This window comes from Clytia hemisphaerica, unplaced genomic scaffold, assembly GCF_902728285.1.
Source record: "Clytia hemisphaerica strain Z4C2 unplaced genomic scaffold, Clytia hemisphaerica genome assembly, whole genome shotgun sequence".
NCBI classification, from domain to species: domain Eukaryota; kingdom Metazoa; phylum Cnidaria; class Hydrozoa; order Leptothecata; family Clytiidae; genus Clytia; species Clytia hemisphaerica.
The window spans coordinates 1,896,802-1,913,858 of NW_027103595.1; the positions used below are offsets into that span (position 1 = coordinate 1,896,802).

At 34.7% G+C, this 17,057-nt stretch overlaps 1 protein-coding gene across 1 annotated transcript in view; it reads left to right on the forward strand.

Annotated features, from left to right (window-relative positions):
* LOC136801674 (mucin-3A-like) overlaps positions 1–5,240 on the forward strand; it is a 32,543-nt gene extending 27,303 nt beyond the window's left edge. Inside the window, exons 15-18 of the mRNA XM_067058321.1 lie at positions 619–752; positions 1,460–1,566; positions 3,001–3,123; positions 5,035–5,240. Coding sequence (XP_066914422.1) covers positions 619–752; positions 1,460–1,566; positions 3,001–3,123; positions 5,035–5,212 — 542 coding nt within the window. The 3' untranslated portion in view covers positions 5,213–5,240. The remainder of the gene's footprint in view (positions 1–618; positions 753–1,459; positions 1,567–3,000; positions 3,124–5,034) is intronic.
* Positions 5,241–17,057: the final 11,817 nt, after the last annotated feature.

Genomic DNA, 17,057 nt, shown 5'->3' on the forward strand with positions numbered 1-17,057 from the left:
TGACGTCATCACCAAAATTGACAAGAACTGATTAGGTTAATTTCAAGGCAATATTGTCAAGGTGTCACATGACAAATTTGAATGGAAACAGACAAGCCAGTTACGAGATATAGGTGCCCGGATTCCAGTACCAAAAAGGGCCCAAATGATGACGTCATCACCAAAATTGACAAAAACTGATTAGGTTAATTTCAAGGCATTATTGTCAAGGTGTCACATACCAAATTGAAAGGAAACAGACAAGCCAATCACGAGATAGGTGCCCAAATAGTAAACCTAGCAATGACGTCATAGACCTTAAAACAATTGACTGGTGGCAAAAGCAAGACAATGGAGCGTCAATTTCACGACTATAATATTCGTTACTTATAGGTCTAGTTCTCGTTGCTTCTATTTAAGCACTCGTTACCTACTCGTTACTTCTCGTTACCTACTCGTTTCTTCTCGTTACTTCTCGTTACTCGTTACTTTTGTTACTTTTGTTACTTCTCGTTACTTCTTGTTCCTCCTTTTAGTAACAACCCACAAATTTTCAATGTGAACAAGTTTTATATCCGTCTCACCTATCACCAAAATGCTTCCATATTCCACTCTCTCTCTCTTTCTCTTTCACAATAGACAACACAAAACAGTTCAAGCAAGGTGCACAGAGTTTAACCGCCCAGGATGAATGGTATTACTCTTGTGTAGAACAATCTATATCCAACCAAAAGTTAAGCGAAAAATACACAGATATGACTGAAGTGTCAAACGTAAGTTTTCATTGGGTCATTCCATTTTATATCCATCTTTCTCATACCTTTCAAGTGAGGGTGAACGAACTAAAATCAGTCTTTTACCCCCTGGAAATTTTAATATAACCTTTTACCCCTTAATAAAATGAAAAAATACTCTTTTATACTCCCCTGTAATTCTTCTCCGGTGAAGCCCCAGGATATATCTCCCGGCGGACGTACATTTCTTGGGGGTCACAGGAGAAGAACTTCAAGGGAGTATAAAAGAGTATTTTTTCATTTTTCCAAGGAGGTAAGAGGTTGTACTAAAATTTTCAGGGAGTAAAAGACCGATTTTAGTTCGTTCACCCTCACTTTTAAGGCATGAAAAAAAAATTTCTAGGGTTCTAATGCAAGTTTTGCCATTTCCCAGGGGGTATCCACACATTTCTAAGAATATTTTTTTGCCTTGTAAAGGTTCGTCCACTCCCCTGTATGGAAATTTAATGGAACAGTCCATTTGATGATAAATCAAAAGTGATAAAATCTACAATAGACTACTTTGCCCTAAGGCTTAGGTTGCGTTAGCATGAAAAAACATGTAGCAAATTATAGTTAGTTCTTTATTTCTTAACATGGATTCAGTGGATTAGAGAATTAGGGTTCAATTAAAGTGGCGCCTCTTTGAGAAAAATCTACTAAAAGATGAATAATATATGAAAATATATCAACGCTCTCGTTTTTAGTTGATATCAGAATTGAAGAGATTGTTCTCATTCTGGCAACCATTCATCATGGACTTGTACGAAGTTGTTCGCCGAAGCCAAGGAGAAGTAAACTTCACCGACCATAGGTTACTTCCTTGTACCTTTCTTTCTTTTCAAAAGGATAACGTGTAACCACTGGCCTTTATATATCCCTGGAGAAAGTTATATCCGCCATCTTTGATCGAAGGTTTTTTTTTGAATTGGTACCCGTAAAGAAGCCATTGCAGTGTTAAAAATTAACGTCTAACGGCGCTACATCATCAAAAGTTTTCGAGAAAAGTAGATCTAGCACTCTCGATGCATTTACACCGCTATTGAGTTGTGCCGCCATTAGGATATCACTTTTCAAAAAACTCCGATCAAAGATTTTGCTTGGCCGGGATTGAGAAACTTGGTCTAGGGTATATATAAAGGTCGGTGCAGTCTGGTCTCCACTTTCGCGCGACATAAGCGAAAACTTTATAATGTTTTTGTAAGTTCATTGCGGTCGGTTAAAAAATAAGGCAATTCAATTGAATTCAATTGAACTGCCTTCAACTTTTAGTTTTTTTTTCGCTTAAAACTCTTTTAAATGACGCAATCTTTTCTGCAGGCAAAAAGGATTGACAAAAAATTTTTGCTCATTTTCGCGCAAAGTGGAGACAGACCTTTAGGTTCAGAATTAAATGCCATAGTATCAGCATGAAGGTAATAAAGATACAGATGGAGAGAAAACGTCTCGGTAATGACCTAAATGATCGTTGAAATCTTTTATAAATCTATTCAAAGCGGCTTTTCTTTGATGTACCATCATTGGAAGCAAAAAAATCCGAAATGTAAATTTATAAGAACAGAAGTGAGAATGTTATCCTGATTGAAATAAACTTATGATGCAAAAAGTTCTTGTTCGAACGCGATACAAAAATAATTTTCTCAAAGTCAGGTTACAAAAGTTCTATGATTTCATATCGATGTATTTTTGGGCGAACATAGTGCTAATTTTGAGAGTTTCAGCACATTTTCCTTGAAAATTTCTTCATTATAAATCTTTACGTCTAAAAGGGAGGGGGTTTTCAAATTCTGATGGATGATTAATTAAAAGGTTACCTAATCGTAATATAGAATTCTTTTTGAAATTTATCGATGATTTTATGAGAGGGGACCCTTAGAAAAATAGGATTTTGTTCTTGTTACGGCAACCTTTTTCTTATTTTGATCAACAAAGTTATTATCTCACAATAGAGTTGTTAAAAATCCAACATCTTTTTATTCAGTTTTTTAAGAACTTAAATATTCCCACGAGTATACCCAAAATTAATCATCTTATTCCCAAAGCAACCAAAGAGCTGTTTGCTTCCGATGATAAATCAGAATAGAACAAAAGGCATTGACTCTCTATCTATCTTTATTACCTCCATGGTATCAGCAACAAATAGCGTAATCTTTTTTTCTGGTATATATAGATACAATATTTTTTCACAGAATTTTATTTTACTTTCATTTATCTGTTCGACTCGAAATGTTTTCTTTTTTCTTTGCAGTTTGACATGTGAAATGTTGGATTTGGTGAACTACCGAGGAAGCTTTACCTTCCAGGCTACGTTCGATTTGAGCGTTGAGAAACCGAAACCGATCTTTTGGTTGCAACATGACACAGGCTTTAAGTAAGTGCAGTAAACTCCCGATTATTCGAACTTCTATTATTCGAATGTTTCTATAACTCGAACTTGTCTCCTGTCTCCATCAAGAAGAAGCCCTTTTGAAATACTTTCTATTATTCGAATTATTCTATAACTCGAACTTGTTTCCTGTCTCCATCAAGAAGAAGCCCTTTTGAAATACTTTCTATTATTCGAATTATTCTATAACTCAAACTTGTTTCCTGTCCCCATCAAGGAGAAGCCCTTTTGAAATACTTTCTATTATTCGAATTATTCTATAACTCGAACTTGTTTCCTGCCTCCATCAAGAAGAAGCCCTTTTGAAATACTTTCTATTATTCGAATGTTTCTATAATTCGAACTTGTTTCCTGTCCCCATCAAGAAGAAGCCCTTTTGAAATACTTTCTATAATTCGAATTATTCTATAACTCGAACTTGTTTCCTGTCCCCATCAAAAAGAAGCCCTTTTGAAATACTTTCTATTATTCGAATGTTTCTATAATTCGAACTTGTTTCCTGTCCCCATCAAGAAGAAGCCCTCTTGAAATACTTTCTATAATTTGAATGTTTCTATAATTCAAACTTGTTTCCTGTCCCCATCAAGGAGAAGCCCTTTTGAAATACTTTCTATTATTCGAATGTTTCTATAACTCAAACTTGTTTCCTGTCCCCATCAAGGAGAAGCCCTTTTGAAATACTTTCTATTATTCGAATGTTTCTATAATTCGAACTTGTTTCCTGTCCCCATCAAGGAGAAGCCCTTTTGAAATACTTTCTATAATTCGAATGTTTCTATAATTCGAACTTGTTTCCTGTCTCCGTCAAGAAGAAGCCCTTTTGAAATACTTTCTATAATTCGAATGTTTCTATAATTCGAACTTGTTTCCTGTCCCCATCAAGGAGAAGCCCTTTTGAAATACTTTCTATTATTCGAATGTTTCTATAATTCGAACTTGTTTCCTGTCCCCATCAAGGAGAAGCCCTTTTGAAATACTTTCTATAATTCGAATGTTTCTATAATTCGAACTTGTTTCCTGTCTCCGTCAAGAAGAAGCCCTTTTCAAATACTTTCTATAATTCGAATGTTTCTATAATTCGAACTTGTTTCCTGTCTCCGTCAAGAAGAAGCCCTTTTGAAATACTTTCTATAATTCGAATGTTTCTATAATTCGAACTTGTTTCCTGTCTCCGTCAAGAAGAAGCCCTTTTCAAATACTTTCTATAATTCGAATGTTTCTATAATTCGAACTTGTTTCCTGTCCCCATCAAGGAGAAGCCCTTTTGAAATACTTTCTATTATTCGAATGTTTCTATAATTCGAACTTGTTTCCTGTCCCCATCAAGGAGAAGCCCTTTTGAAATACTTTCTATTATTCGAATGTTTCTATAATTCGAACTTGTTTCCTGTCCCCATCAAGGAGAAGCCCTTTTGAAATACTTTCTATAATTCGAATGTTTCTATAATTCGAACTTGTTTCCTGTCTCCGTCAAGAAGAAGCCCTTTTCAAATACTTTCTATAATTCGAATGTTTCTATAATTCGAACTTGTTTCCAATCCTCATCAAGAAGTCCACTTTTGAAATACGTCCTATAATTCGAATCTCTCTGTAATTCGGACAAATAAGAATCCCGGTTTGAGTTCGAATTAGCGAGATTCAACTATATAATCATAGACAATGACTGAACACCGTCACCAGTCTCACACAACAGAGAGGTTTCCATTGAATTTCTCATTGGTGTGAATATCATTCATCTTCTTAAAATAAAAACTGGGTGCGAGCCGGGTATTGTGTTATCATTGACCTGGACTGCGAAAAACTCCCTGCAAGGTTGGTAATTCATTGCGCACGCTCGCCGCTGCCACTGCGTTTTGGGGGTAACTGTAAAAAATTATTTCTTCATTCTTATTTAAGGATTCATGGTCTCGAAGACTTAACCAACGATGCAGTCCTTCAAACTTCATTCTTTCCTGTGTACCATTATTACAAAATGTTAAGAGAATTCCAAAAGACGAGGATTAACATTGAGTTTGACCGTGAAAATGCTGGAGATGTGAAAAAATTCGAACTCCCATTCAAAGCGTACTTATAGAATGAATATATAACTTAATACTTTTTAATCGTTTTTGTTGTTTTAAGGTCTTTTATTTATTCTTTTCCAACCTCGTTTCCTGCGCATTATCAGCTTTTTTTATGCTTTAACTATATTAACTAGATAATTCTCTGGCGTCCATAAGTAATGCCTGGGATACACAGGTACGAGGTTGATTTTTTTCTTTACTTTTCTTTTGAGTATCGTTTTAGGGTTCTGTCTGCCTTTTCTTTCCTCTTTTTAGAGATGTTAGAATATGAGACCTTCAGTGCTAAGATTTAGCTAACACAACAAAAATATTGTGTCGACTCTATGAAAAGATCACACCAATTTTTATTAGAACATCCAGCTTTTTGAGTTTAAAGCTTGAAAATGTTCTTAACATGTTCTTAGTTTCGCCATTTTAGGAGTATTTTCGTCCATTTTCCTAAGAAATTTGGTGTTTTAAAGCCCAGAAAGCTGCAGAAAGCCTTAAAATGTTCTTAACTTGTTCTTAAAATTTTGGCTATCGAAGCTTTATGTTCTTATATAGATTTCTCTTATAAAAAAACGTGTGGTGACCTTCGTACCCAAATATCTTATAATCTAGCCACCAAAATTGTTCAAATCAGTTGGTTCAGTAGGTCTATCCTTGTAAATTGCTGTCGAAATGTATTTCACTTCTTAGGTACTTAACCGATAACAAACCATAGAGACATGAGACTTTTTTGCAGACCATACTTGTGTACATTACAACAACTTTACAACAGATCAAATCAAATCATAAAAAATGTTTTTCTCCCCAATTAAATAACATTTTAGGTTTCCAGAATATTAGTCCATTCACTCCAAATGGCTCGCTGGGTAAAACCTGAAGTTTACACAACTTACCAAGTGGTCGTACCTAGTCTGAATCGTAGACCTCTACAAAACCGCAGATATTATAAGGAGTGCGAATCTGTTGGGAGATGCCCAAAAGCCTAGGTTGTACCGTAGTGATGGTTCATAATAATTATAGGCTCGATTTTTAAAAATCATATCCTTTTCAACATTGGGCTCTTCCAAAAAAAAATTTGTTCATGGGGGGTGGAGGCTATATTATTTTTTCAATGATCTACCTCTGGACTTTGCAAATTCACCCCATGGACATGGCAGTTTTTCATGATTTTTTCCATACCCCTGGACAGGGGTGGACAATATATCTTCCACCCCCTATGAACGGTTTTTCTGGAAGAACCCATCGCAGTATGTAAAACATTATTAATCATTTACTTTTTTTCTGTTACAATTTTTAACCTAAATAGTTAGGTGGTATTATTATTTCCAACACCTTAAATCATCATTATGAACTTGTAAATATACTTACTTTACTTTTGGTTACTTTTGGTTGTCTTCGAGCTTCATGCTCTGGCAAGAAACTTTCTGCTTCACACCACAATGCTGCATCCATCAAACCTGAATAAGGAAGGATGTCAGCAGCTAAACAGTTTTCATGTCAAGAATGGAGTTAGAGTCGGCTCTCCTGCACCCTGTGTAACCATGAATCTGTGGCTCGTCTGGGATCGAACTGAGGTGTCTGTCTAGAGAGTTTTTGAACTTTTCGACTGTAACATTCTTCATATCTCTAATACTCTTGGGCATTGAATTGAATAATTTAGCACCTTGCACAACAAGCGTGCTATCATGTAGTTTTGAACTATGGGTGCGAACACACATCCTTCCCAATCTTGGGAGTTCCTTGAATTGAAATTTATTGTTGATGTTTGGAACCAGATTTTCAGCTATTTTCCATGTATACAGGATCCGATATCTCTCCCTTCTTCTTTGAAGTGAGTAAAGTTTTAGCTTTTTCAGACAATCCCAATAGTTTTTTGGAGTGCCAGTTATTCTTTTGAGAAATGATTTTTGGATTTCTTCTAATCTTTGGGTAGAACTGACAGCACTTGGACTCCATAGGACTGAGCAATATTCAATGACTGGAATAACCAATGATTTGTAAAGAGTAATCATTAGTTGGGGTAAACGCGAAGAGAAAGTCCGCAGAATCCAGGAAATCAAGTTTTTTGCTTTCTCAATGACTGAATTTATTTGATGTGTAAAGACAGCATCATCTGACATTAGTACTCCCAGGTCCTTCACAAATTTCTTCCTTTCGATATTTTCTCCTGAAGGGGATTTGTAGTGAGTTTGGTTTTTTATTTTTTTCATCTGGACCATAGCGTAGAAGTTCAAACTTTGTGTCATTTAGTTTCATGTTGTTTTCTTCAGTCCAGTCATAGACTTTTTCTAGTTCTTTTTGAAGAATTTCAACATCCTTTGTGTTTTTGATTGATTTGGTGGCACGTGTATCATCAGCAAATGATTTCAATATACAGTACAGTACTTTTTCATCAATGTCACCAATCAATATTAGAAATATAAGAGGTCCCAATACACTGCCTTGAGGGACTCCTGAAATTACTTTCTGGGCTTTGGACTTGACACCATTTACTATTACTGTTTGATATCTTTCAGTAAGGAATGATTCAATCCATCTGTGGATTGGTCCGGATATACCCAATTGCTTTAATTTCCCAAGTACAACTGCATGATCGACTTTGTCGAAAGCCTTTGAGAAATCAAGGTAAACAACATCTGCATTCAAACCCTCATCTAATATGTCAAGAATGAGGTCGTGTTGCTCGAGAAGCTGACTAAGGCAGGATCTCCCACTTCTGAAACCATGTTGGTTTGGATTGAAAAAGTCATTGTTGTTCATGTGATTTACAATATGATTTCTCAATATTTTCTCGAAAATTTTTATCACATGCGAGGTGAGTGCAACAGGTCTGTAGTTGGCAGCCAGAGATCTGCTTCCTCCTTTGTGAATTGGTGTTATGGTGCATTTTTTCAGTTCAGTTGGGACAAGACCTATTTCTAGGCTTTTCTTCCAGAGTAAACACAGTGGAACGGATAACTCATCTTTGCATTTTTTGAGAAACATAGCTGGAAATCCATCAGGTCCTGCAGAAGATGATGGAGACAGCTCATTTATTGCTTTAACGATGGAGTCTTCTGTTATGTTAATTTCATCAATCTTGATGTTTGTTTTGTCTTGGTTAGGTTGTGGTTGTGGTTGCTTTGGTTTACTGAACACTTTAGCATATTGGTCGGCTAAGAGATCAGCCATTTCTTTGCTTCTTTGTGTAAGTTCTTCATTGCAATTCAATAGGGGTCCGATATTAGACCGAATTTTCGATTTCTTTTTTGCATAGGTAAAGAAATATTTTGAATTCTTTTTAATTGAGTCAATCACTTTGCTTTCCACGTGACGCTTTGACTCATTAAAAGATTTTTGAAGTTTTTTCTCAATTTGTAAAAGTTCATCTTTTATCTTGTCTTTCTTGGATTTGGAGTTGGTGTGTAAAAGTTTTTTTGTAATTTTTCTTCTTCTTTTTGTAAGAGAGTGACGGTATCTCTCAGCTTTTGATTTCGTTTTTGATGTGGTCTTGGCCTTCACGGGAACTCTGCTTTCGCATATTCTGTAGCATATGTTGTTGAAGGTTTCCAAAATAACATCTGGGTCTTCAGTATCGAACTCACTTGGCCAGTTGACATATTTGAGATCATCTTTAATAGTTTCCCAATCAATGTCATCAGCAAAATAATTCAGTGTGTTGAATTTTGTGCGTGGCTCTTGTTGATCGTCGTCCAGAAAGGAGTTTTGAACTTTCAGAGTTGTTGATACTAGTACAATTTCGTGAGGTGATGTGCTTTGCAGGTACTGTTGTGTAGCTGTGTATTATTTGTTCGTTGTTAGTGAAAACAAGGTCTAATGTATTTCCGTCCTTGTGTGTTGGCAAATCGATATATTGTGACATGAAGAATTCGTTGCAAAACTGATTCAAAGAGTTCAGAATAAGACGGTCGTTGATAGTACATCCTGATTTTGGAAGGCCCTCAGGCCAAGTTGCTTTTGGAAGGTTGAAATCACCTCCAAAAAAATATAATAACTATCTTTGAACCATTTTTTTTCTGAGTGATATAACAAATGTATACTTCAAACATTTTAGTTAGGGACAAGCTGGAGTTTTTACAAGCTCTTATTTGATTTGGTTGGTCGTTAAGATGTATAAAAGAATCTTATTAATTTTTCTAAAGAACGCGTCATCTCTATCACTTTAAATGACCAATTAGTGAAGTATCTTGTAAAAACTCCAGCTCACCCCGATAGTTAGGTGGTATTATTATTTCCAACACCTTAAATCATCATTATGAACTTGTAAATATAATAACTATCTTTGAACCATTTTTTTTCTGAGTAATATAACAAATGTATACTTTTTCTGAGTGTATAATTTTTTACCACACTGGATTCGTTGATCACTTTGGCTCCAGATAATTGTTTTGTCAGTTCTACAGATATGTTGCAGATTATTTCAAGGTATTCTAGTTATGTATATACAGTACATTTTGGGGGTCATATTGAATATTTCTGACATTACTTTTTTATGATTCTACAAAAGGGAGTGTTGTTGTTCCTTCAGCAAGGGCCTTTAAATGTTAAAACAAACAAAGAACTTTTCTTCAGCTTTGGCATTTCACTTTTTAATACTGTGTGGCCTTTGTATCTTTTCAGGTACCTAGCTTCAATTCTTTAAAGAGATTGGAGTGTTTCTGGTTGTTTTCTTTCACTTTTGTTCACAAACTAAAAGATGGCAAAGGCACAGGACCAAACAGTATTCCTACAAAATTAAAAAAAATCTTATTTCCTGCCATAAGCCAGATCATTTCCAATTTAATTAACATTTCTATTCTGAATGGAATATATCCTGACTGCCTCAAAATTGCTTCTATAAAACCACTACACAAAAAAGGATTCCAAACTACTAACTGGAAACTACAGGCCCATCTCCCTCCTTTCTAAACCTGAACAAAATTTTTGAAAAAATAATTCATTGCCGACTTTATCGTTTTCTTGAAAGTAAAAAAAGCCTCTATAAACATCAGTTCGGTTTCAGAAAAAAACACAGCACAAATCATGCAATCATAGTATTAACCGAAGAAATCAGAGACGCTCTTGACAACGGAGAATTTGCCATAGGTGTCTTCATTGACCTACAGAAGGCATTTGATACAGTAGAACATTCTATACTTCTTGAAAAACTTGCAAATCATGGCATTAGAGGAACTGCAAACCGTCTGTTGACATCCTATCTAAACAATAGAAAACACGGCACTAAAATTAATCAAAAATCATCAACATATAAAGAATGTAAACATGGAGTACCTCAAGGATCGGTACTCTACTTTTTTTAGTTTATATAAATGATCTCCATAAAAGCAACCAATTCCAAAACTTTTCATTTTGCAGATGATACTAGCATTGTTTGTAGGGGAGCCTCCCTAAAAGACTTAAAACTCCTTGTACAAAATTATCTCTTCGGACTAGTCCATTGGCTTAGAGCAAATAAAATAAGCCTAAATACAGGAAAAACTGAGATAATTATTTTCAGATCAAAAAGTGCTATAATTTTGCATAAATTATGCAGATTGTGGGGAAATTCCCTGTTTTCAATCAATTTTTGACCATAAAATCGTCTATAACTTTTGATCTAGAAAAGTTGAGACTTTGAAGAGCTCTATCACGCACCCTCGCGAGCCAGGGCCGATAAACGATTCTGCGACTTAAAGAGGCCAGTACCGTATAATTGGAGGAATCGTTATATCCCCCGTCAACGCGTCCATCAGAATCATCAATAGCGTAAAGGGGGTTAGATAAGCCATGGAGTCGAGGGTGCTCTATCACGTGGCATATGTCTTTTTTGATTTTGAAGACCTCCCAAAATCATGAATTTTCAGGCCTTACAATTTTGCCTTAAATCGCAAAAAATCACAAATTACGCAAAAACTGCGGGTTTTCAAGCTTGGTAACATTTAAATTCCGAATCAGCATCCTCAAATTGACCAAAATCAATTCTAAAAGCTTGGTCACGGACATTTTGAAAAAAAGTGAAACGTTTTGGTGGCACTGGCGCCATGGCCTATTACCTTGTGTTCATATTTGTATTTTTTGAGCTTCGACTGAAGAGCTGATGGAAAAGTTTTGATAAATTTACAGACCAGATATCTTATAAAAGCAAAAGTCAAAAATAAATCTACAGACTGTACATAATGCGCGCATCAGATTGTTTTTTTATCTTTTTTCTGTTTTGTTTTTCTGGTCTGGGATTCGAATTTCAAATGTAAACATTCCATTGAAAACGTTCGAAACGTTTTTGCGCGCACATCAATTACCGGCTTTCAAGTTCCGCTCCGCTCACGCGCACTCATTTAGCGGTAGGGACATTTTCATCAAAATGGTAGACCTAGTCTGGGAGCAGAATCACAAAATAGCAATTTTGCTTAACCCAGAAGGTGAATGGGGTTGTTATACATCGTTGGAACGGAAATTTTATGCTGATTATGGAAACCCGGGTCTTAAAAAGTCTATCCTGGACAAAATTGCAAACGAGGCTGGAGTTTGCACTCCGTCGTGGTGTTTTTTCGATTTTACCTGTTTTAGAAAATTGCTTACTGTCAGCAAAGTTAAAGGTTTCAGAATTTCATTTTTTATGCAAAATGCTGTCAATAGAATGGGTTAATAGAAAAAAATTCAAAAATGTCGAAAATTTTTTTTTTGCACTCCATCTTGGAGGATTTTGGCGAAAAATCGATGTTTTTTCTTAAAATTCGTCAAAAACTAGTCATAAACCACTGAAATTATGTCAAAATAAGTCCAAAAATACTTTCCTGCTAAAAATACTATAAAATAATAAGAAATTATAACAAAATAAGGAAAAATCAGCTCAAAAAGCTATTTTGCACTCCATCGTTGGTGTTTTTAATGAAAAAACGTGATTTTTGGTGTTTTTGAAAAATATATAACATTTTCTAGCTTTTCCTTTGATCTACGACTGGAAATCCTTTCTTTCTCTTAGAGTCATTTTTATCCAACACAAAATGATAAAATATTCTGAAAAATGACCCTCCTTCCCTGGGGTTTTAAGTCAAATTCAGTATTTTGTAAGCCAAAATTCAGTATTTTTACTTACAATTCGTCAAAAACTAGTCTATAAACCACTGAAATTGTGTCAAAATAAGTCTAAAAATACTTTTCTGCTAAAAATACTATATAAGAATAAGAAATTATAACAAAATAAAGAAAAATCGGCTCAAAACGCTATTTTGCACTCCCCCGTTGGTGTTTTATTGAAAAAACGAGATTTTTCGTGTTTTTAAAGAAGATATAGCACTTTCTGGCTTTCCCTTTGATCTACGACTGGAAATCCTATTTTTCTCTTAGAATCATTTTTATCCAACACAAAATGCTAAAATATTCCGAAAAATGACCCTCCATCGCTGGGGTTTTAAGTCAAAATTCAGTAATTTTAAGTCAAAATTCAATATTTTTACTTAAAATTCATCAAAAACTAGTCTATAAACCACTGAAATTATGTAAAAATAAGTCCAAAAATACTTTCCTGCTAAAAATACTATATAGGATTAAGAAAGTATAACAAAATAAAGAAAAATCGGCTTAAAACGCTATTTTGCACTCCCTCGTTGCTGTTTTTAATGAAAAAACGAGATTTTTGGTGTTTTTGAAAAATATATAACATTTTCTAGCTTTTCCTTTGATCTACGACTGGAAATCCTTTCTTTCTCTTAGAATCATTTTTATCCAACACAAAATGATAAAATATTCTGAAAAATGACCCTCCTTCCCTGGGGTTTTAAGTCAAATTCGGTATTTTGTAAGCCAAAATTCAGTATTTTTACTTAAAATTCGTCAAAAACTAGTCTATAAACCACTGAAATTGTCTCAAAATAACTGAAATAAGTCCAACAATATTTCCCTGTTAAATCTTTATAAACGAATGAAGTATAGGAAATAGAAAAGAGGGCTCCAAACACTATTTTGCACGCCTCCGTTGGCGTTTTCATTGAAAAACGGGATTTTTGGTGTTTTTGAAGAAAATATAACATTATTTAGGTTTTCCTTTGATTTACGAAGCTGGAAATCCTGTGTTTTCTCCTAGAATCATTTTTTCAACACATATGCAAAAAGAATCTGAATAAATCACCCTCCTTCGCTGGGTGTTAGGCCAAAGTTTAGTATCTTTGCTTAAATTTCATTAAAAATTAGTTATTATCCATTGAAATCGTGCTTAAGTGAGTTTTTTAAAGTCACAGAGGTTCAAAATGTTCCAACTTGGACCGGCTGCCGGAAAATTTCATCACTGAAACTGTCTTCTCCAACAATCATCGGGAATGGTCGTTCACTCCCTGCATCACTGACTGATGCTGATGAATTCTACAATATCTTGATCAATGTGGGGAAGATCCTACGTAATCTAGGACAACAAGATCAATGTGTTACCGTTGACGAGCTCTTGTAAAAGCTTGTGGGGCATGCCCCAGCTTCAAAATATCACCATTTGCATGGGTGGGTTTCATAGAGCGATGAAGAAGCACTTTTATGATATAAGTTTTCTGCGATCCCACTGTTGTTATTCTACTCTTTTGCGCTTAATTGTAGATGGCGATGGTGATTTTGCTAAAAAGCCCTAGGAAAATGAAGGTTTTAGCTATTTTTCAGGAAAATTTCATAAAATTGGGGGTTGTTATAAAATGATATCGAGGGTAAAAATTTTGAAAAAATGCAAACGACCCCCCCCCCCACTACAAAAGTACAAAAGAGTACCCAAATGGAACAATGCGAATGCGAATTTCAGGGTTTTCGGTGACACGATATCGGCCTTTTTCTGTTCGGTATTTCGGTATTTTGTAAAATATGTACGGTATTTATATTCAAAATGCTGCTAGTGATGGTAATAGACCCATAAAACTTCGTCGTTTCGGTATTTTACCTATGGAATCTAGGTATTATTTCGGTAACTCTTCCTGAACTATATTCTTCATGAAGAGTTTTCCAAAAATAGCCTGCGGCGCTAAACTATCTTCAAATTTAGAAATTTACTAGTACACCCCTGTTTCAAATACGTTTGGCACTTGCCCGCACGTCCCCGTTGTATACTTATCCAACCGTCATAGTCCTTAAACAAGTGAAAGCTTTGTTGTTTTGCCAAGTTTTTGTACTAACTTTAACGAAGGTGATGGCATGCGTAATGCCTGATTTCCCCCAATGAACTTAACTGAGAACTTAGGCAAAGATATCCATAAAAAGTAGTGTTTGAGGTACTTAGTTTTCATAAAAAAATCAGTCCAAAACATGGTGTAAAAATCGAAATATTTTTCTCCTGTCCCCGAAAACTACGGTTGCGACTCCTCCGTCACGAAAACTTCAGTTCCTCGATACTAATTGTACGTCGAAATTAAGTCATTCTTTTACTATATGCTGTGATCGGAAAATGTAAACTAAAACTACTACTACTACGTTTGAGTTACGAAATTACGTCTTTCAGATCCCGCATTCATTCGTTTTGAAAGTCTCAGTAGGTAGTTATTAATGCTCAAAACTTATTTCAACAATATTTTTTGCAGCTTAAACGCCTTATTTCCTCCATTAAGCGCCACCATACCATCCTCTTGTAAGCGCCGTAACTAAGGTTTAAGTTTCGAAATAAGCGCTGCACCTCCCAATGCGGCTGGAAAGTGAAGAATCTTCAATAGCAATTTCGTCCTAAAAACCCAGGCGAAGGAGAGCAATTTTTCATGGAGGAGTGCAAATTAGCGTTTTGGGCCCACTTTTCTATTTTCTATACTTCATTCTTTTAAAAACATTTAGCAAGGAAATATTTTTGGACTTACTTTGACACAATTTCAGTGGTTTATAGACTAGTTTTTGACGAATTTTAAGTAAAAATACTGAATTTTGGCTTACAAAATACTGAATTTGACTTAAAACCCCAGGGAAGGAGGGTCATTTTTCAGAATATTTTATCATTTTGTGTTGGATAAAAGTGATTCTAAGAGAAAGAAAGGATTTCCAGTCGTAGATCAAAGGAAAAGCTAGAAAATGTTGTATATTTTTCAAAAACACCAAAAATCTCGTTTTTTCATTAAAAACACCAACGAGGGAGTGCAAAATAGCGTTTTAAGCCGATTTTTCTTTATTTTGTTATACTTTCTTAATCCTATATAGTATTTTTAGCAGGAAAGTATTTTTGGACTTATTTTTACATAATTTCAGTGGTTTATAGACTAGTTTTTGATGAATTTTAAGTAAAAATATTGAATTTTGACTTAAAATTACTGAATTTTGACTTAAAACCCCAGCGAAGGAGGGTCATTTTTCAGAATATTTTAGCATTTTGTGTTGGATAAAAATGATTCTAAGAGAAAGAAAGGATTTCCAGTCGTAGATCAAAGGAAAAGCTAGAAAATGTTATATATTTTTCAAAAACACCAAAAATCTCGTTTTTTCATTAAAAACACCAACGAGGGAGTGCAAAATAGCGTTTTAAGCCGATTTTTCTTTATTTTGTTATACTTTCTTAATCCTATATAGTATTCTTAGCAGGAAAGTATTTTTGGACTTATTTTGACATAATTTCAGTGGTTTATAGACTAGTTTTTGATGAATTTTAAGTAAAAATATTGAATTTTGACTTAAAATTACTGAATTTTGACTTAAAACCCCAGCGAAGGAGGGTCATTTTTCAGAATATTTTAGCATTTTGTGTTGGATAAAAATGATTCTAAGAGAAAGAAAGGATTTCCAGTCGTTAATCAAAGGAAAAGCTAGAAAATGTTATATTTTTTTCAAAAACACCAAATATCACGTTTTTTCATTAAAAACACCAACGATGGAGTGCAAAATAGCGTTTTGAGCCGATTTTTCTTTATTTTGTTATTATTTTCTTATTCTTTTATAGTATTTTTAGCAGGAAAGTATTTTTGGACTTATTTTGACATAATTTTAGTGGTTTATAGACTAGTTTTAGACGAATTTTAAGAAAAAACATCGATTTTTCGCCAAAATCCTCCAAGATGGAGTGCAAAAAAAAATTCTTTCGACATTTTTGAATTTTTTTCTATTAACCCATTCTATTGACAGCATTTTGCATAAAAAATGAAATTCTAAAACCTTTAACTTTGGCGACAGTAAGCAATTTTCTAAAACAGGTAAAATCGAAAAAACACCACGACGGAGTGCAAACTCCAGCCTCGTTTGCAATTTTGTCCAGGATAGACTTTTTAAGACCCGGGTTTCCATAATCAGCATAAAATTTCCGTTCCAACGATGTATAACAATCCCATTCACCTTCTGGGTTAAGCAAAGTCGTCTATAACTCGACATATTGAATTCTGCTCCCAGACTAACCGCCACGTAAACATACGCAAAACACTCAGTCGATCAGCTGCTAAAAACAACGTTCATTAGTATTCTGTTATTCTGTTGAAGAAGTTTTTGGTAATATTATGGTGAATTGGTATTGTGTATCCTCCATGTGTTTCAACAACTTTCGCACATTGGATAAAAACAAAGAAAAAATCAACTTTTACAAAATTCCAAAAAATAAAGAAATTCAAAGACAGTATGCAACGCTTTTGAAAACAGGAGGAGCTAACATGGATAGAGGACACATTTGCTGTGAACATTGGATTGATTGTGTGAGGAAAGATTCCAATCATTTGCCTGAGATCATTGTTCCTCAGACTCAGATTGCAAAGCTCAACAAGAAAATCAATATAGCAGCTAAAAACTTGAAACGTAACCCTGATTCTACGTCATCCAAATTAACGTTGAAAACATTGAAGAAAAAACTCATTGCTGCTACAAATGCCAACAAGAGAAACGTTACCGTGCATAAAGCCAGAAGAAAAGTTGTAAAGCATTCCCTGAAAAAAAGACAAAAACCCGATGTTCCTGTTGTTGATG